Here is a 23,078-nt window from a genome sequence, read left to right as displayed (position 1 = left end):
CTCAGCCTTCTCCCTCGATATTTCTCTTGTTATTTATTCTAAAATTATTCTATTTACTAAAATTATTCATTCTGAAATTATTTAGTCTAAAATTACCAACTGCCATACCAAATGCACTATGATAACCTATACAATTTTCTGAATCTTACCATCTGGATTCAGAATCCAGCAATTAGGAGTGGAAATGTCGCTGTTCTTCGGATCTAACTCTCAGCCTTCTCCCTCGATATTTCTCTTGTTATTTATTTTAAAATTATTCTATTCACTAAAATTATTCATTCTGAAATTATTTAGTCTAAAATTACCAACTGCCATACCAAATGCACTATGATAACCTATACAATTTTCTGAATCTTACCATCTGGATTCAGAATCCAGCAATTAGGAATGGAAATGTCGCTGTTCTTCGGATCTCCTCAGCATCCATGCTCGGCGATTGTACCACACACGTCGTATACGTCCGCAACTGGCTTCCGGCACGGTATCACGAATTTCTATCGCACTTTTCCTGTTTTCATTCGTCTGACCGTCGCATATACCGCGCCGACTCTATTTTCATTAGCCTATCCTTTACTTATCCCCGATACCCAATTCCGATTTCACAGTCGCTTCGAGTTCCGTTCATTTTTGTTCTTTTTGCCACCACCCCCACCCCACCCTGCTCCCTTTTACCGACTCGATACCTCTCTCCGGGGTATTGTTGCTCTCTAGAAATGGTGAAAAATCGACGGAACCACTAATTGGTTCTGTCAATCCTGCGGCGGGGTCGCGGATGCGAGGGGATGGTACGTTGGCGGCGGGAGTGGGGGGGGAGGGGGTTGGAAGAATGTTGAAACGACGAAGCATGGGTCACGTCGACCGGAAAGATTCGTTACGGGAATACAACGTTCCGGCAGAGCAACTTTCATTATAGTTGCACGCTTTTTCTGATTGATCCTTCGCTTTATCATTGGGTTCTTTTTTTTCTGCCTTTTTCAATAACTCCGCTCCGATGCACTGATGGCTCCCTGGGTTCCAACGCTTCGCCGACGCCGGCCGCAAGAAATCGGGCAGGTTCGCTACCCCTAATGCGAATCTGTCGAATATATTGGTTGATTTGTATTTATAAATAACATTAAATGTATAAATTGATTTATATTTGTAAATAATATTAAATATATAAATTGATTTATATTTATAAATAATATTAAATGTATAAATTGATTTATATTTATAATTAATATTATATATACAATTTGATTTATATTTATAATTAATATTATATATACAATTTGATTTATATTTGTAAATAATATTATATATACAATTTGATTTATATTTATAATTAATATTATATATACAATTTGATTTATATTTGTAAATAATATAAATATAATTAAAGGAACAACATTTCTATAAATAAGAAAAGGAGCTACCATAAAATAAGTTATATCTTTTAAAGCTAGATTTACTCAGTCATTTACAGGAAATAATTTATAAATAATATAAATATAATTAAAGGAACAACATTTCTATGAATAAGTAAAGGAGCTATCATAAAATATAAGTTATATCTTTTAAAACTGGATTTATTCAGTCACTTACAGGAAATAATTTTAATCATAATCTGATTATTACTAAAATATTAGTTTCTTGGATAAAGCTGTAATAAATAAATGATTTATAACAATTAACGTAGAAGTTAGTTTAGTATGTTAGTCAAAGAACATAGGGTTCTTAATTTGTTTTTCTATAGTTATAATTTACTATAATTGAATAAGTTATTGAAGAAATTTCTAACCAAATTCTTCTGGTGAATAAAATTAAAATATTAAATATATTAAATAATGTACACTATTGTTATACCTGTTTGAGATAAACAAAGATTTAAAAAAATGGTAGAACCTAATAAATAAGAACGAGGCGATGTACGTTCCATTATGCAAATTTTTTACAAATTTTTAGTGCACATTTAATTTAATCTTTATATTCTATTTATTTGTGAGTGGGAAATAAGAAGTCTTGCATCGACGTTACAATGTAACTCGAATTTTATTGTATAGCACTAAATGATGCCACGTACAGCAATTTTTGACACGATGTTTCTCACCTCGGCTCTCGACAAATGAAATAATAAGTTCGCGGCTGTTCCTTCGCAGTCGATTTCACGCGTAGCCATATAGTGTGAATTTTTGTTACGTTCGCTTTTCGGTCGCAATATAATTACGCAATAAAGTAAATGATTATATTATTATTCGGTTAAAATTGGTTTTAATCGGTGCTTGTCTTTACGGGTCGGTTTCTAGATGTGCTATCGTGTCTTCCCTTGTGCTCACAATGAATTTTCAGTGATCGTAAGAAGGTGATAAAAAATTCTTTGCGAATCGAAGTGCTTACTCGTTAAAGTCAGCGGGAATCCGAAACCACGATAGAATTCGATGATTCCTCGATTTCGTTCGGTGATCACCAAACCGCGGATTTTTTTAGCAAAATAGAAATTTTTCAAGTGAATTGTAACAAATGGAAATAACAGAAATTAATTTCTTCTTTTAATAATTTCAGTGAGTCAGAAATATTGAACTGAATTCTTAAATTCTTCCAATATCTGCACAGCTTTGTTCAATTCTATTTTGTTGCAATAATAATAATAAAATAAATAGAAATAAAATAGGAAATAAAATAGAAATTAATTTCTTCTTTTAATAATTTCAATGAGTCAAAAATACTGCAACAGAATTCTTAAATTCTTCCAACATCTGCACAGTTTTGTTTTGCCCTTATTTGTTCTGTTTTATTTTGTTGCAATAATACTAATAATAACAATTTATTCATGTATACAGGTAGAGAACCCTTTTATATATCGCAAGATTATATTGAAAGATTTTATATATCGCACAAGTATAAAGAGAAAAAAGGAACAAAAAATGCACAAATTTATTACAAATGCAGAAAATCTGCGATCCAGCGGTCACCGATGTTTCTTTATCATAGCTGTGATCGATCACGCACGTTAACTATTGTGACTTATTTCCTCCTGAAAGGAACTAACGTGCATGTTCCGTGAATTCTCCAACGGAATTATACATACTGGCGTCCTTAAACTAATGTAATCTACTTAACTGGATACTCTCACGCCGCTACAAGCACTGTCGCTTGAACTCGGCTCGCGTTACTTGCGATATTCGGTTTCCGGTAGCACTATAAGAACTGATTAAAACCATTGTTAGTATTGTCGTATTTACTCGTTGAAATATTCGCTCGGTTACCGCTCGTTTCCGTTCGGAGCGTTCGGTTCTCTTAATAGATTACTCTGACCAATATACAGAGTGTCCTAGAAATGCCATCTGGAAGCGAGGGATTCCTGAGGCAATTTGAAGCAACTGTTTCCTTAGCGAAAATGCGATCCGAGGCTTCGTTCACGAGTTATTAGCGAAAAACACCGGCCAATGAGAGGTGGCGTGTGGCTGGCGCCCCGCCCTCGCGACCGCTGCCGCTGCGTCAGACGGCCGGCGCGACGCGGCATTGGCCGCAAGGGCAGAGCGCCGGCCGCGCTCGCTCTCCGATTGCTCCGCGTTTTTCGTTAATAACTCGTAAACGAAGCCTCGTAGTACATTTTCGCAAAGGAAAAAGTTACTTCAAATCACCTCAGGAATCCCAATTTCTGGATTGCGAAACATTTTAGGGGCCACCTTGTACAAATGAGAATTCGAAATTCATAAAGTAACGCGATAATTATAACGCGATTCTCGACCCGTTCATTGGTCCCGTTCATTCGCACGCGACGGGCGAATTCTACCTCTAATTTTACAAAGAAACAAACGTACAAACAAATACCGAAATTTACAAGAAACTTATATTTACTTTCAACGCAATGGTATCATTAATTTTAATTTCTGTTCTTCTATATTAGTTCGTACGAAGAAAAAAAAAGAAAAGAAAGAAACAAAATATCTACTCGCAGTCATCGCATGAGCGAACGTTAAAAATATAATTAATCGTGCAACAGACGACGCACCTTCCGAGATGTATTTTCATTTTTTTCACTCTGTATCGCATGTTCGGTGTATCGACGAGTAAATCCACTGTATTTTAGCGAGCCGGAGATACGATTCGAAAACAAGGGATTTCGTTGCAAAAAAATATGGAGATTCGCGATATCGGTTACAGCGGATCGATCGATACAACATTTAGTCGGTATTGAACCGGCACCTCGTTTATCCGAACCCCCGACTTCTCGACTATCCCAAATACAGCAATGTCTCCCTAACTGACGCTCAGATTGCGCACGAAAATGGACAATTTGGGAAGAGGAGAAACGATTATTCTACACTATATTGGAGCCGCAAGGCTCAAATAATCGTATCTCCTCTTCCCAAATTGTCCATTTTAGTGGACAAATCGAGCGTCAGTAAGGGAGACATTACTGTACGCCGTTTCTAATTCCAAGATTCCCTAAATTTCCCTAAACTTCGTCCGATATAAATTGTTACAATTTCCTGCGTGCCGTGTCTCCGAACAATTTTTTCGACGAAGATGAATTTTACAGTAAAAAAGTAGAGATTTCAGGCTTTAAAATGAGTTCAGTTTCGTTGTTCCACGATTTTTGTTCACGAAGTTACAGTATTTTGAATCTCGCCGATGTTTCGGAGGTTAGAAATGTTGCGCAAAGTCTGGAACGAGGTTCCCCATCCATGTGTCGCGAATTGTCGAAGGAATCGACGGACGGCGCCCGAAAGTAGACACTTCGGGCTTTAAAACGAGCCGAGTTCCATTGTTGTACGATATTTTTGCACGAAGTTATAGCCGTTCGAGCATCGACAAATTTTTCGAAAATTTGAAACATCGACGAAAGTAATGGACGGCTCGTTTTTATAGTTACCGATTGTCAACAATTATAAAAACGGGCCGCGAGGCTCGAATAATCGTATCTTCTCCTCCCAAATTGTCCATTTTTGTGCACAATCCGAGCGTCAATTAGAGAGACATTACTGTATATGTGTTTCTCGCGCGAACAGTCCAAATCCGCGCCGATTTACCGCGTTGCAAATTAACAATAATTTCGCCTTAGGATTCGTCAAGGCAACGTCTCCATCATCCGAACGTCTCCGTTTTCTTATTTGGTTCGGACAATCGAGTTGTTCAGATTAACAGCCGGAAACTAGGCGAATCGTCGCGAATCGATCGCGCGCGCATCCGAGAATCCTTTCGGATGCTCGGACGGATTCGTTCCGAATCGGTAGTCTAGATAAAGAAATCGTAGAAAAAAAGAAAAAAGGAAAAATCGAGAACGAGCGTCGTACGATCGCAACGAGAGAACTGCGTTCGCCGCGTTGCATTCCTCCGAATGAACGTCGAGAGATAATATAATCCGTATCGAGGGCCAGGCGGCTCGATAAGTCGAATCACAGGCTCGAATCCCGTAAACGTTTCTAAATTGATCGATCGCGTCGATCGCGGCCTGATCGCATTGTCCTGTCGCGATCCTTCCCGAGGCGGCGGTGATCCATCGTCGATCCCGCGAAAAGGGAGAAAGAACGCACTCTCCCGACGTAACCGTGAGCCGGCCTGGCCGTGAAACGCGGCACTGCCACGCACACACAGGCGTGCGCGCGTACACCACGCACGCACACAAAGAGAGAGAGACACACACATTGAAAGTCACTTTTCATCCGGTCTGTTCCGGGGTCCACAGAAGCGAAAGGAAATCGATGGCGAAGCGCGTCGCGTCGAGCCCCGGCTTCCGGCCAAGACCCGTGGATGACTCGTGGGTAAACGTTGATGTATGGATCGCGCGGGGATCATGGATCGGATCGCGCGGCCCCGACGACTTTCGAATACGTTCCGCCCGATCACTGCACCTCGCAGACGAAGAACGTTTCGAAGCTGCACGGGCTGTCGTTCCACTTCAGCCCTTTGCCGTCCCTGTTCCACAGCTCGAGACAGTGCTCCTCCTCGCCGTTCTCGTATCTGAAAACATCGAGTGTGAATTACGCCGTTTTCAAAGTCGCGATCCGCACCGATCCCCATTCTTCGTCGCGGAGCCCTGGATTACTTCGACGGAATGGCTCGGGCGAAAGTCGCTCGTTAATATCGCGTCGTTAACGTTTTGGTTACTTGGAGGTTCTATTTGCGTATTTTAATAGGTTGCATATTTTAATTGAGTCGTCGTTAAGATGTTACGCGTGGCTTACGAATATTCTACGAACATCCTACGAACGTCCTACAAACATCCTATGAACTTTCTACGAACAAACTACGAACGTCCTACGGACGTCCTACGAATGTCCTACAAACGTCCTACGAACGTCCCACGAATGTCCTACGTTACAAAACTGGGCGTCTTAAAGACGTTTTAAAGACGTTTATAGATATCTTATAGACGTCTCGAAAGAGGTGTCTTAAAGACGTTGTGGAACGGACGAATTTTGCAACGTTTTATTTCAGACGTCAGACCCACGTTTGCTTCGTGACGTATTTAATACGTCTGGTTCTATATGTCCTCAAGTCGTCGTATTTTAGACGTTTGTTTCAAGATGTCTCAAAGACGTCTGAAAGGCGTTTCAAAGATATCTAAAAGGCGTCTCAAAGACATCTAGAAGGCGACTCAAAAGCGTCTCAAAGCCGTCTTATTTCAGACGTTTCAAACACGTCAAAAAGGCCTCTCAAAGGCATCTCAAAGACATCTCAAAGGCATCTCAAAGACGTCTCAAAGGTGTCTCAAAAACGTCTTATTTCAGACGACTAAACGGCGTCTCAAAAACGTCTCAAAATCGTCTCAAAGACGTCTCAAAATCGTTTCAAAGATGCCTTATTTCAGACGTTTCAAAGACGTCTCAAAGGCGTCTGAAAGATATCTTATTTCAGACGTCTCAAAGGCGTCTCAAGAACGTCTCAAAATCGTCTCAAAGGCGTCTTATTTCAGACATTCCAAAGAGGTCTAAAAGGCGTCTCAAAGACGTCTTATTTCAGACGTCTCAAAGACGTCTAAAAGGTGTCTCAAAGACGTCTTATTTTAGACGTCTTAAAAACGTCTCAAAAAGTCTGTTTCAAAACGTCTCAAAGATGTCAAAAATACGTCTAAAAGGCGTCTCAAAAACGTCTCAAAATCGTCTCAAAGGTGTCTCAAAATCGTCTCAAAGATGTCTTATTTCAGACGTTTCAAAGACGTCTCAAAGGCGTCTGAAAGGCATCTTATTTCAGACGTCTCAAAGGCGTCTCAAGAACGTCTCAAAATCGTCTCAAAGGCGTCTTATTTCAGACGTACCAAAGATGTCTAAAAGGCGTCTCAAAGACGTCTTATTTCAGACGTCTCAAAGACGTCTTATTTTAGACGTCTCAAAAAGTCTGTTTCAAAACGTCTCAAAGACGTCAAAAATACGTCTAAAAGGCGTCTCAAAAACGTCTCAAAATTGTCTCAAGGTGTCTCAAAATCGTCTCAAAGATGTCTTATTTCAGGCGTTTCAAAGATGTTTCAAAGGCGTCTCAAAGATGTTTCAAAATCGTCTCAAAGATGTCTCAAAATCGTCTCAAAGGCGTCTCAAAGACGTTTTATTTCAGACGTCTGTTTCAAGACGTCTCAAAGACATCTCAAAGACGTTTCAAAAACGTCTGTTTCAAGACGTCTCAAAGACATCTCAAAGACGTTTCAAAAACGTCAGTTTCAAGACGTCTCAAAGACGTCTCAAAGACATCTCCCGAACTCTACGTCCTCCCGACGTCCATTTTACGTCCTAAGACATTCAGGCCTAAAATGGACGTATCGAAGACGTCGCGCGCAATCGACGCGAACAAATTCTTCCTTCGCACAAAAGTCCGCAGTCTATCAAAAGTCCGATCCTCATTAAAAACCTCTAAAAATTGTCCGAGTCAAAACGTAACAATCGATTCTACAAATCAATAATATTACAAGACGAATCTTACGACTCGTTCATTCTGACACTCTGCGAATCGTTGAAACGAATCGTTACCTGAAGTTGTTCGGCTCGCCGACGTTCCAGTTCTCAAAAGTGATCGGCCTGCCGTTCGCCATCCAAAAGAAAGTGCCTTCCTCGGCCTGGTCGGTGCCAGAGGTCCAGAAGTGTTCGTGCCCGAGCCCGAAGTCCTTAATATGTTTCTCGAGCCTGTCGTTCTCCTCCTGGGAGGCGATGCTCGCCAGATGCATACCGTGGTAACGGCAGTATTGGGACGCTCTGTACCAGTTCGCCTGAAAGTGCGCGGGACAAAATGAAAGGAAGAATGAAATTTCGCTCAAGAACCATTAAACGGGAATTTGAAATTCAGCCGAGCGGCGCGCTCTCCCACTCTGCAGCCGCTTCCCCCTCCCCGCCGCCCCGGCCGCTCCGGCGCTCCGCCACGACAGCGTTCGACTCCTCCTTTTTCCGCGATCGTTCTTCTTATTGCTATCGTTACCCGGAACGAACGACGCCGGATACACCCTTGTTTATAAATATACATGCGGACGGGATGGGGGCGGGGGTGGGGGGTACGGGGCGGTGTTGCAGAGTTCGCTCGCGGCTATTCGGCGGTTGTTTATTAATAAAACATGAGGACAGGAAATTTTCTAATTTATTCTAATAATCGGCCGGGACGAGCGTTTTTAAATTTCCTGCGCCGGCCACGGCCGGAGGGCATCCCAACCGGACTTCTCAACCGGGCCGATGAAAAATTGTCGCGGCCCTCTCGGCCTCGTTACTGCGAGCTGCCAATTAACTTGTTTAGCGTAAACTACTTTTTAAGTAATTTTAGCGACGGGCCTCGGCGACGTTGCCGTTTAATTGAAATTTATAGGCAACGGCCCGCTCATCCTCCTGCTCCTCCCCCTCCCCCCTCCACTTCGTGCACCGGCTCTCTTTCAGCCGGCGACGAGATGATCGTCTAATTTCTTTTTCGGATCAATTTAAAAGACAGCTGAACAGAATGGAATTCGCGACTTCAAATTAATTCTCCGTACGTGGTTTATTAATACAACAATAATAACAACAACGGTGTCATTTTTCCATAAATTTGGTGGTTGGGTGCGTTAATCAAGGACCAATTTATTTAGCTCTAAATTCTATTTATTCTAAAAATGAATGGTACAAGAAATTTCAAATTATTTATGATCATTTATGTAAATTCGATTCCATAACCGTATCTATTTTTTAATTAGTTTTTTAGTACTTACAGTGATCTGATGGAGCGCTTAACCAGTTAGCTGTCTTTGACGAGTATACTCGTCATGTGGAAATGACAATATTTTACGTTATGACGAGTATACTCGTCACGAAGAAACGCCAATCTTTCGCGTTACGACGAGTATACTCGTCACGAAGAAATAACAATATTTCGCGTTACGACGAGTATACTCGTCACGAAGAAATAACAATATTTCGCGTTATGACGAGTATACTCGTCACAAAGAAATCCTAATATTTCGCGTTATGACGAGTATACTCGTCACGAAGAAATGCCATTGTTCCCGTCGTGACAAGTATACTCGACACGAAGAAACGTCAATAGTTCCTGTCACGACGAATATACTCGTCACGAAGAAACACCAATATTTCGCGTTATGCCGAGTATACTCGTCACGATGGAATGCCAATATTTTGCGTTATGACGAATGTATTCGTCACGAAGAAAAGCCAATATTTCCTGTCACGACGAGTATTCTCGTCTTAAAGAAATGCCAATATTTCGCGTTACGACGAATATACTCGTCACAAAGAAATGCCAATATTTCGCGTTACGACGAGTATAGTGGTCACAAAGAAATGCCAATATTCCTGTCACGACGAGTATATTCGTCACACATAAAAAGTAGCTACAATTTGCTATTTAAACTCCAATTGCAATAAAAACTATTTACTTCATTTTAAGGTATCCTGAATATTTTCAGGGGAAACAAATAAATAAAACGAACAAATAAAAATAGCATAAACAACAAGTCAAGAGAATACCTATTTAAAAATAGTCGACGCGACCCGAGCCTCCTATCGAACAACAAATTTCCACGAAATTTTTATCATTGCACCTCGTTCTCCTCGAAGTGCTCGCGTTAACTTCTGTTCCACAAATTTTTTTCGTCAGATCAGTGCGAACGCCTCGAAATTCGACGCGGCCGTCAGCGACGAACGCCGCGTGTAGAACACCGCCCCGCATGAATTTCCAGCGTCGCGAGCGCGACACAGGGCTGTCAATATTTTTTGCGCGAGGTAAGGTCGTCGCGTGCTTGCCAAAGATTCGTCGCGTCATAAATTCGCGGCCGACGTCACGGGGCACGGCCGAATGTGATTTTCGTGTCGGCGCGGAGGAATGTTTTTCCGTCGTGTCGACGGACTCGATCCTCGAGCTCGTTTCACATCCTTTTGGCGGAGGGCAGAGAGAGCGCGAGAGGGAGAGCGCGACAGAGAGCGAGAGAGAGAGAACGCGAGGGAGAGCGCAAAAGAGTGAGAGAGCGCGAGAGAGAGCGCAAAAGAGTGAGAGAGCGCAAGAGAGTAAGAGAGCGCAAGAGAGAGAGAGAGAGCGCAAGAGAGAGAGAGAGAGCGCGAGAGAGAGCGCGAGAGACAGAGCGCGAGAGGGAGAGCGAGAGAGAGAGCGCGAGAGACAGGGCGCGAGAGGGAGAGCGCGAGAGACAGAGCGCGAGAGACAGAGCGCGAGAGAGAGCGACAGAGAGCGAGAGAGAGAGAGAGAGCACGCACGAGAGAGAGAGAGAGAGAGAGAGAGAACGAAGAGAGAGAGAGAGAGAGAACGAAGAGAGAGAGAGAAAAAACGGGCGAAGGGAAATGGAGGGACGAAAAATCGCGTGTAACTCGCCGGGAATGCAAATAAAGCGCAATAAATAGAGCGCCGCCGCCGCGATTGCGCCGATGTCGCCCGGAATTCTTTTATCGTCCACTCCTACTCCCTACGTTTGCGCTATTGTTGCACGAGATTCTGTACCGCTGTTCACCGCATCGAACCGTTTCGGATTCCTCTAATTCGAGATTCACCAACTCCGGCCATTTCTCAGCTTCTCGAATCTCGACTCGAAATGCCCCGGAAGGGTGTCCCCGATTACTAAACCGTGATTCCTTGGAATTATACGATGAAATCTGTGAGCCAGAAAGTTCGATAAATCGCGGCAAAGTTGCCATTTGCGATTTACTGAAATTTTCCTACAGAAGTGGGCAGAGTTTCGCGGTATTCTTGCTTCGCATTAATTTGCAGCAGAAATGGGTATTAGGTTTATCGCTTTCTTCACTTTTCAATCGTTTCGTCGTACTAATTGAAATGTTGCGGCTGCTTTTCACACCGAAATCAATTAACGTTTCACCTATAAATTAGAAATTATATTTTTAATCTATAAATAAGAAATTGTATCTCTAATCTATAAATAAGAAATTGTATTCCTAACCTGCAAATAAGGATTTATATTTCTAACCTACAAATAAGAAATTATATTCCTATCTTGTAAATTAGAAATTACATTTATAACCTATAAATAAGAAATTATATTCCCAACCTGTAAATAAGAAATGTGATATTCCTAACCTACAAATAAGAAATTATATTCCTAACTTACAAATAAGAAATGTGATATTCCTAACCTATAAATAAAAAATTATATTCCTAACCTACAAATAAGAAATTATATTCCTAACCTACAAATAAGAATTTATATTCCTAACCTACAAATAAGAAGTGATATTCCTAACCTACAAATAAAAAATTACATTCCTAACTTACAAATAAGAAATGATATTCCTAACCTACAAACAAGAAATGATATTCCTAACCTATAAATAAAAAAATTGCATTCCTAACCTACAAATAAAAAGATTACATTCCTAACCTACAAATAAAAAATTATATTCCTAACCTACAACTAAAAAACGACATTCCCATGTCAACGACTTATAGACCTTGACGTCTAAAGTTGTACATCCTTTGTATAAAAAAAAAAACATAAAAAAACAAACTAAACAAAATATCTCAGAAACAATTATTTTTTCTAAAAATCATTAACTTCGTTTCTCTTCCGATCGAATTCACTTCCATGCGATCTCGTAATAAAAATTATGTTTGGCATCATTACCGACCGCGTTGCCCTTCCGCAGCTAATTTGCAAAATTCTGATTTATCCGAACCGCACGGATAACGGCAACAAAGCGTCCACCGATCGGCTTCGGAGCGTTCGACAATTTCTGTGTTCGCGGTTCCGCCGTTCGAAATTCCGCGGTTATTTATTCGAAGACACGCGACGGCGATTCGCAGCCTCGCACTTTTATAGTCGCGACTCTCTACATCGCGGCGCGGCAATAGTCTCGTAATAACGACCGCGCCGGTAAATAAAAGCGTTCGGCTAATCGGCCGGCTCCTCGACTCGCATTTTCAAGCGGCGATTCGAATTTATACGAGAATCGCTATCCAGAGCCGAACGCGATGAAAATACACCGGTTCTTCACGTGAAGTAAGACCAACCACGGACAACTCGTTCCGTTCGGCAAATTACCCGTGGCAATCGATGAACGTGAAAAGAATTATTCGCGATCGCGCATCCTAGTTTTCCGTCGTAACGACGGCACGGCTTCGCAACCATAAAACGGGCCGGCGCGTAATTAATTCTATCCGAATGCGTACTCGATAGCCGCGCGTTGCTTTCCGACAATTATTTATCGCAGGCGTTTCGCGAATTATGATCCCGCTTCCGCCCAATCGCTCACCTCGAGCATCTCGCTGTTAAAGTAATCGAGTTCTTGCACGTTCGAATCGGCGAATGAATTTTCAACGAATCACACAATTCCGCGGTAAAAGTTCAATTTTCTGATTAAGAATACAAAAAAAGGAAAGAAAATAATTCGTCAGCTTTTCTAAACTATCTCTTTGTACTTCTCCGGGGTCAGCCGTGACCCTAATATACCAGTCATTTTTCTGGGAATCGTCAGGCAAGTGGGCAAAGGATTAAAAATGCTCAAATGCTCATTTATTCGTATTCAAGGTCGTATTACGGTCGCGTCAAGGTCACGTCAAGGTCACGTTGTTACAGGTCGTTGGATTCGTATCGATCTCGCTCGTCGCGACACGATGACAGAAATATGTGGACCCATTTGAAAAATCACCGATGACCTTGAAATCTCGAGAAATATGACCTACGGAAAGAAATTATTATCATCGCGATGCGGGTCCATTTAAACGGTATAATTTCTTCCTCTGGCATTTTTCGGTATCGCGAACGATAACGGAGATATTGCTCATTTGTTAAATGAGCAATGCTCATTTATTCGTATTCAAGGTCGCGTTAAAGTCTCGTTACGATCGCGTCAAGGTCACGTTGCTACAGGTCATTGGATTCGTCTCGATTTCGTCTGTCGCATCGCGATGACAAAAATATATAGACCCATATGAAAAATCACCGATGACCTTGAGATCTCGAGAAATATGACCTTCGGAAAGAAATTATTACCACCGCGACACGCGTCCCTTTGAACGGTATAATTTGTACCTGTGGCATTTTTTAGTATCGCGAACGATAACGGAGATATTGCTCATTTGTTAAATGAGCAATGCTCATTTATTCGTATTCAAGGTCGCGTTAAAGTCTCGTTACGGTCGCGTCAAGGTCACGTTGTTACAGGTCATTGGATTCGTCTCGATCTCGTCTGTCGCATCGCGATGACAGAAATATATGGACCCATATGAAAAATCACCGATGACCTTGAGATCTCGAGAAATATGACCTTCGGAAAGAAATTATTACCACCACGACGCGCGTCCCTTTGAACGGTATAATTTGTTCCTCTGGCATTTTTCGGTATCGCGAACAATAATGGAGACATTGCTCATTTGTTAAATGAGCAATGCTCATTTATTCGTATTCAAGGTCGCGTTAAAGTCTCGTTACGGTCGCGTCAAGGTCACATTGCTACAGGTCATTGGATTCGTCTCGATCTCGTCTGTCGCATCGCGATGACAGAAATATATGGACTCATATGAAAAATCACCGATGACCTTGAGATCTCGAGAAATATGACCTTCGGAAAGAAATTATTACCACCGCGACACGCGTCCCTTTGAACGGTATAATTTGTACCTGTGGCATTTTTCAGTATCGCGAACGATAACGGAGATATTGCTCATTTGTTAAATGAGCAATGCTCATTTATTCGTATTCAAGGTCGCGTTAAAGTCTCGTTACGGTCGCGTCAAGGTCACGTTGCTACAGGTCATTGGATTCGTCTCGATCTCGTCTGTCGCATCGCGATGACAGAAATATATGGACCCATATGAAAAATCACCGATGACCTTGAGATCTCGAGAAATATGACCTTCGGAAAGAAATTATTTCCACTGGAACGCGCGTCCTTTTGAACGGTATAATTTGTTCCTCTGGCATTTTTCGGCATCGCGAACGATAACGGAGATATTGCCGCAGTGAAGCACCCCTGTGCACGGACCGGAAGGTTAAAACGGCATTTTTTCGTTCGCCCGTAACAACGCGCGAAGGGAGGACACGCGCACGTTCCACGCGGGAACGGTTCGTGCTCAAAGGCGCGGGTACAAAGGCGGATAAATTGGACATGGTGCTCCATTACAGTTGGCAAATGACCGGGCAACAAGCATTCCCGTATATATTTCCTACGCGATAGGGGTAAACGCAAAGAAACGCGAGCCGCGTTTCGCCGTCGCGCCGCGCCGGCATTTGCATATTTCGCAGTGCGGTGCCATTGAAATATTTCTAATATTACGCGTGCTGGTGTTCTCGGCGAGAGTAATATTCTGCCCTCCCAGGTAACCCCCGTCGATTATTCGTTCCGCGCTAAATACAATGGCTCGCGTTAATATTCGGACACCTTTTGAAAGCGGAACAGCCGTTTCAACCCCTTGCCGTACTTTAAACGTGTCCCACTCGTGACAGAGATTTCTATTAATATCCTGTTAAGTATGAACATTATTCCGTTTCTTTTAAGCCAGAATAAATGTCTGGCCTCTTGTTATTCTTATTTTATTTTATTCTTATTTTATTTTGTTTTATTTTATTTTATTCGTTATATACAGTTATTTAAATTTTTTTATTATCACAGTTATTTTATTTATTTGTCTCGTTATTATTTGATCCTTTCGAAATTAACAATTTTTCTTTCACAAAATCCGTATCGATGCGATCGTTTATCAAAATTTTACATGAATAGAGTAATTATTGGAAATAATTATTTTATCATTTTTTATTTTCCTCAAAGTTTTTATTTTCACAAAGACATCGTAATCAGTTTGTTTGTTTGTTTATTCGTGAACATGCCAAGGGGCGCTTTAAAATACTAAAATATTGAAATATTGAAATATTGAAATATTGAAATATGGAAATATTAAAATATGGAAATATTGAAATATTGAAATATTGAAATATTGAAATATGGAAATATTGAAATATTGAAATATGGAAATATTGAAATATTGAAATATGGAAATATTGAAATATTGAAATATTGAAATATTGAAAAAAAATAGAAATATTAAAATATTGTAATATTAAACTATTAAACTATTGAAATATTGAAGTATTGAAATATTAAACTATTAAACTATTGAAATATTGAAGTATTGAAATATTAAACTATTAAACTATTGAAATATTGAAATATTGAAATATTGAAATATTAAACTATTAAACTATTGAAATATTGAAATATTGAAATATTAAACTATTAATTAGTAAATAATTAATAAACTATTAAAATATTGAAATATTGAAATATTAAAATATTGAAATACTGAAATATTAAAATATTGAAATACTGAAATACTGAAATACTGAAATACTGAAATATTAAAAAAAAAAAATTAAAATATTAAAGTAATAAAATATTAAAATAATAAAATAAGTATTGTAAAATATATTAAAAAATGATAGAATGTGGAACGTTGAAGGGTCGAACGAGAGATCAATTTTTCACTCTCGGTTGTACGAGGAATAATTTTTAATTGAGGACATTCAGAGCCGTTGCGGTCTCGCGGAATCTGCTACCAAACGAAATTGATTTCTCATTTCAGTTTTATGAAGGAGCATTTTCAATCGAAATTTTCGAATTGCGACTAACGATGATTTAATGCTAGGGGCTGGCTGCAGCGGATGGTCATTATGGAGATCATCGGGCTCGTTGAATACGAGATATGCGAATCATTTATTTGATATTTTATTCGCGGCGAGAGGAATATGCGGACGCGATTGAATATTTAAATCAAGACGGAGATGTTGGAGATGTTTAATCGAAGCAAATGTCGCGGGGGGGGGGGGCATTAATGGGTTGCGTGATAATTCATTGAACTAAAATAATTGTTTGCACTGAGACAGCTATTTGCATTGAAACAGTTGTTTGCACTCGAATAGTTTGCTCGCGCTAAATCAGTCATTTTTATTCGCGATAAGACACGCGTGCGTACTTTTTCCGGGTCTACCGGCTAGTATAAATTCTGCGAACATTTCTCACCTTTCCGACAGTTTGTCATTTCACGTAAAATTTCTCCAGTTCGTCGTTAAATCATGCGCGAACGAAAATACGACAGATCTCGCTAACAAATCTAACATGGGCTCGGTGCGCGATCGTCGTCATATTCGGTTGGCAGGAAAGTAATTTCGGTATTTCAATGTGAAATGAAACTCGATGTTTCCTATACAAGAAATAAGCTTTAATCGGTCAAATATATTCCATTCGACGACCTTTCGCCGTATTTTTGGCAACTTCGTGATTGTGCGCTCGTAAAACTTTTGGTCCTTGTTGGTAAAAGACTCGATCAAGTGCGATTCGAGGCTATCGTAATTGTTATTAAAATTATTGAATTGAATTAAATTGAATTGAATTGAATTGAATTGAATCGAATGGAATAAAATTGAATTGAATTGAATTGAATCGAATGGAATAAAATTGAATTGAAGCGAAGTGAATTGAATTGAATAGAATCGAATGAAATAAAATTGGATTGAATTGAATCGAACTGAATAGAATAGAATCGAATGGAATAGAATGAAATGGAATAGAATGAAAATGAATTGAATCGAATGGAATAGAATGGAATAGAATCAAATAAAATGGAATAGAATGGAATAGAATAGAATGGAATAGATTGAAATAGATTGAAAGAGAATGGAATAGGATGGAATCGGAAGGAATAGAATGGAATAGAATGGAATAGAATGGAATCGAATAAAACAAAATGGAATTAAATTGAATAAAATGGAATGGAATGGAATGGAATTGAATTGAATTGAATTGAATAGAATGGAATAGAGTAGAATCAAATGGAATAGAATGGAATAAAATTGAATCGAAATGAATTGAATTGAATAGAATGGAAAAAATTGAATAGAATAGAATGGAATGAAATTGAATCGAAATGAATTGAATTTAATTGAATTGAATGGAATAAAATTGAATCAAATTGAATTGAATTGAAGTTAAGTGAATTGAATTGAATCGAATGGAATAAAATTGAATCGAATTGAATTGAATTGAATAGAATCGAATGGAATAAAATTAAATCGAATTGAATTGAATTGAAGTGAATTGTATTGAATCGAGTGGAATAAAATTGAATCGAATTGAATTGAATAGAATGGGATAAAATTGAATTGAATCGAATTGAATTGAATTGAATTGAAGTGAATTGAATTGAATCGAATGGAATAAAATTGAATCGAATCGAATCGAATCGAATGGAATAAAATTGAATCGTATCGAATCGAATCGCATCGAATCGAATCGAATCGAATCGAATCGAATCGAATCGAATCGAATCGAATCGAATTGAATCGAATCGAATCGAATAGAATAGAATAGAATAGAATACAATTGAATTGAATTGAATTGAATTGAATTGAATTGAATAGAATCGAAGAGAATAAAATTGAATCGAATTGAATCGAATCGAATTGAATTATCATTAAAATTACTATCTCGTTAACCCAATATCCGCAACAACACCGGCTCGATACGGAGAATCCGTTTCTCGGGTTAAAGGTGTTAAATTACGAATAAAACTGGGAAATTCGATCGGCGAGCCAGAGTTTCCACGAGTAGTAAAGCGATCGGATCGGTGAGCGAGGGCCCTCCCGTGCTATCGCCGAAACCTCGGAATTCGGTGCATTAAGCGGATTAAAACAGGGTAAAGTGTCGGGCAGGGCCTAAGCGCGCCGCGTCGGTTCCCAATCAATTCCCAGAAGAGCTTTCGACCTCGTTATTAGCTATTCCTGTTTAGCACGCGACCGGTGTCGCCCGTAATCCCGCTTTTCGCTAACCTAGACCCCGCCGTTGCGGCGTCCCGAATCGTCGTTGTTGTCACCTTGGCCGATCGCTTCCGCCGAAAACGGCGAGCTGCTGCAGCAGCAGCCAACAGCAGCAGCAGCAGCCCGAGAGAACCCGAACCCGATGCCGAGCAACTCTCTCTTTCCCCGTCGAACGAGTCACCCACTTTCATCGGGGCCGCACGAGCAACGGAACTGCATTATTAAGACGGATTTTGCAACGGTGTCCGGTACGCGGCCTTGCAACGATCTCTCCCGCGGAGGCGGGCTGGAGATGACGTAAAACAGTCGCTCTAATTAGGAACGGGTGGCGGCCGTGTCGTAAGAGGCATCGCCGGCATTCCACGGCTTGATTGCAACCGGATCAACGGAGATGGACGGTGCCCCGAATTTCTCTTTTGTTTCGTTTAATCTTTTGTCACGACGAGCGAACCTTATGCACGAGCCGTTCGCACTCGCGCGACGTTTTCTTAGCGTCGCGTGTTTAATCGGGAGCGGAGCTTTGGTTGGCAATCACGTATATATACAATTGTATATAGTGTATATATTGGGTTGGCAACTAAGTAATTGCTGATTTGTTCAATGAAAAAAAAATTTCTTTTTACTTGGAACGAAGTTTAATCTGTAATGTATTTTCCATTTTGTTCGATGACCTTTTGCCATCTCTCTGACAACTTGAAAATTCCACGCTCGTAGAAACTCTGATCCTTTTCGGCCAAAAACAGAGTTAAGTGATATTTTACAGCGCGTCATCATCATTAAAAGTTTTACCACGAAGGGAGTTGACCAGGGATCGAAATAAGTGGTAATCCGATGGCGCGAGATCAGGGCTATATGACGGGTGTAACATCAATTCCCAACCAATATCCATCAATTTTTGCCGAGTGGACAAAGACGTGTGCGGCCTAGCATTGTCCTGCTGGAAAATGACACCTTTACGATCGACCAATTCTGGTCGCTTTTCTTTGACCGCTGCATTCAATTTGTCCAGTTGCTAACATTCACGGATAATAAAAAATAACATAATAATAATAATAATAATAATAGTAATAATTTTAACCCAATAGTATATAGTAGTACATCATATATAAACGTATATAGTATAAGTACATATAGTACATATATAGTATATAGTAGTATATGATAGTATATGGTAGTATATAGTAGTATATAGTGGTATCTACTAGTATATAGTAGTATATACTAGTATATATTAGTATATGGTAGTATATAATAGCATACGGTAGTATATAGTAGTATGTGGTAGTATGTAGTAGTATATACTAGTATATAGTAGTATATAGTGGTATATAGTGGTATGTACTAGTATATAGCAGTATATAGTGGTATATAGTGGTATGTACTAGTATATAGTAGTATATAGTGGTATGTAGTGGTATATAACAGCATATAGTAGTATATAGTGGTATGTAGTGGTATATAACAGCATATAGTAGTATATAGTGGTGTATAGTAGTATATACTATTATATAGTACTATATAATAGTATGCGGTAGTATATGGTAGTATATAGTGGCATATGGTAGTATATAGTGATATATAGTAGTATATACCAGTATATAGTAGTTATAGTGGCATATAGTGGTATATAGTTGCATATAGTAGTATATAGTAGTATATACTAGGATATAGTAGTATATAATAGTATATACTAGTATATAGTAGTATATGGTAGTATATAATAGTATACGGTATTATATTCTAGTATATATTAGTACATGGTGGTATACAGTAGTATATACTAGTATATAGTAGTTATAGTGGTATATAGTTGTATATAGTAGCATATAGTAGTATATAGTGGTATGTAGTAGCATGTAGTATTATATGGTAGTATATAATATATAGTATATTGTAGTATATAGTATGTAATGTATAATATATAGTAGTATATAGTATGTGGCATATAGTATGCGGTATATAACGATATAGCTACATCAAAATTCAAATTGATACAAACAGAGCAACAACTGCGCCGTCGAATCAATTTAAAAGAGAACAGCAGAACTCGAAGAAAAGAAAGGAGAGAATATTCCATGGTTGTCACGTTCACATAATATCTCCATCGATTTTTCGTGGAATGAATGGCACGCACAGAGTTGGACATTGCTCTCTACGTACAACGCGTTCGTAATCACAGCGTGGCACGCACGCGGCGACGTTCACGATCCCCATGCTTTCCATGAAAATGGTCAAAGTAATTTTATGCACGTTGGTTATGCAAAGTCATGGTAGACAGCGTGGTACATAGTCGGGCTGTCCGTAACTTTCGTTTGCTAAATTGTTTTAATATTCCGCGAACGAGGTGCGTTGCTTTTAATGAAACGTTTTAGCAATGGAGATGGACCGCGGCGATGGTGAACGTGTTAAACGCAACAATTTGACGCGAGATTGCAGCGTAACGAAATGTCCGATTTTGAAAGAAGCTTAATCTTCGTTAGACTTGGGTATCCCTAAGAGTATTGTTATATATTGGACTCTACAATTTTTCAATTTGTTTAAAACACCGGGTAATTTGTATGGCATTTTTTGTGGACAGTAGAATAATATTTTATGTTCTAATAATATTTTATATTTTAATAATATTTTATATTTTAATAATATTTTATATTCTAATAATATTTTATATTTTAATAACATTTTATATTCCAGTAATGTGTATTATTAGATCTAATATTATATTTATTATAATATCTAATATTTTATATTCTAATAATATTATTGGATCTAATATTGTATATATAATAGTATTGCATCTAATATTATATGTATTATAATATCTAATATTTTATATTTTAATAATATTTTGTATTCTAATAATATTTTATATTTTAATAACATTTTATATTCCAGTAATGTTATTAGATCTAATATTATATGTATTATAATATCTAATATTTTATATTCTAATAATATTATTAGATCTAATATTGTATATATAATAGTATTGCATCTAATATTATATATGTATTATAATATCTAATATTTTATATTCTAATAATATTATTAGATCTAATATTGTATATATAATATCTAGCATCTAATATTATATGTATTATAATATCTAATATTTTACATTCTAATAATATTAGATCTAATATTATATATATTATAATATCTAATATTTTATATTCTAACAATATTATTAGATCTAATATCTAATATATTATATTCTAATAATATTATTATAGATATAATATTATGTATATTATAACATCTAATATTTTATATCCTAATAATACACGTATTATGTATAAAAAAAAATTGTTACCCAACGAACAATAAATATCATGAATTTGCGAAAAAATTCTGCTATAATTATATAGCAGAATTTTTTGACAAGAGAAGCTCTCCCCGAGCTCCAAACTTTTGACGAAGCGATACTAATTACTCCCATTGATCTTCGCTTCCTATGAAACTATAATTACAATAAAAAAAAACTAGTCGGGCCATAATTGCCCCGTAACGATTATTAAAGGTCTTAAAAACGGTTTCGATATTGACGGGCGAATTTATCCTCGGAACAATAAGTTTTCAATTAGCTGGCCGATTGTCAAGGGACGCAGTAGCCCGGGACAAAAGTTTCGTTGTATAAAATATTCAATGGTCGCGCGGTGATACTCCTTAAAAGGCGGCGGCGGCAGCGAGATTCCGTATTAATTAGAATTCCTTAATCGTTACGTGCCCGCGAGGAGATCGAGTTTGAATATCGGTTCGGTTCCCGTGCACTCGAGCATAGGTTCTGACGCTAAACGGGGACCGTGAAGTAGGGGGGTGGGGGGCGGACGGGTCCTTGCCGCTGCCTCTGATAGTAATGGCGGGTTCCTCTTACGTCATCGTATACTTCGGCCCGTCTAAAACCGTACTCGAGCGCGGCTGCGCCCGGTCGTTATTCAAATAGAATTTTCAGCGTGACAAAAAGCTTGTTCGGCCGCGTTTATAAGACTTTATACATATACATGTTGCGCGCGGCACTCGTGGCACTCGTGGCACTTTAAGGATCGATACGACGTCACGGTGCGGAACGTCGATCGTCGGATCTGTAATTGATGGAAATTGGAAACGTCAAATTGTGGAAACGTGTCGGGGACAAGCTTGCGTTATCGATAGACCGCGGCGTCGATGCTTTTGTGACAAAAATCGGAAGATGAAACGCGAAACTGTGGAAACGTTCGAAAAGTTTGAAAATATCGGTCGCATCGATATCAATTTATTTAATTTATTGCGCAAAGAAATCAACGTATACGTGGCTTTTGTATCTTTTAATCGATGCGGACGGTTTTTTTTTTATTTTGAATGGAGATCTTTAGCGAACGTTTTTTTTTTTATATACATATATAAATTTCTTTATCGATTTACGTTATCAAATTTTTGTACACCTTACCCATATATTTGTTAAGAATTTGAATGAATTGTAAATTGAAATTGAATATTTAATATTATAATACTACTTTTATAAGTAATAATATCGCTTTCATATATCTATTAACAATTTGAATTAATTGTAACTTGAAATTGAACATTAAGAATATTATAACACTATTTTTATAAGTAATAATATTGCTTTCATATATTTATTAAAAATTTGCATTAATTCAAAATTGAAATTGAACATTTAAAGTAACCGTTAGGATGACTAAGCTGCGGTGTCCACGAATTAATGAGAAAAATGGACGATTAAAATCTAAAACAGCCCGAAAATTGAAAGAATTTAATTATACCGCTACTCATAGTACAGGGTGTCCCATAATTATGCCAACGCGATCCGCGGCTTCGTTCGCGAGTTATCAGCGAAAAACGGTGACCAATGAGAGGCGGTCTC

General features: G+C 38.7%; 1 protein-coding gene across 5 annotated transcripts in view; it reads right to left on the bottom strand.

Annotated features, from left to right (window-relative positions):
- Positions 1-2,008: 2,008 nt before the first annotated feature.
- The window catches only part of LOC117223634 (uncharacterized), a 280,088-nt gene continuing 259,018 nt past the window's right edge, over positions 2,009-23,078 (bottom strand). For all 5 annotated transcript variants that reach the window (XM_076519029.1, XM_033476011.2, XM_076519032.1 and 2 more), the window contains 2 exons: positions 7,947-8,182; positions 2,009-5,946 (listed from right to left, as the gene is read on the bottom strand). In XM_076519029.1, coding sequence (XP_076375144.1) covers positions 5,829-5,946; positions 7,947-8,182 — 354 coding nt within the window. In that variant the 3' untranslated portion in view covers positions 2,009-5,828. The remainder of the gene's footprint in view (positions 5,947-7,946; positions 8,183-23,078) is intronic.

This window comes from Megalopta genalis, chromosome 1 (assembly GCF_051020955.1).
Source record: "Megalopta genalis isolate 19385.01 chromosome 1, iyMegGena1_principal, whole genome shotgun sequence".
In the NCBI taxonomy this organism is placed as follows: Eukaryota; Metazoa; Arthropoda; class Insecta; order Hymenoptera; family Halictidae; genus Megalopta; species Megalopta genalis.
The sequence above is the reverse complement of the archived record's forward strand: the minus strand, read 5'-3'. Positions and strand labels throughout refer to the sequence as shown.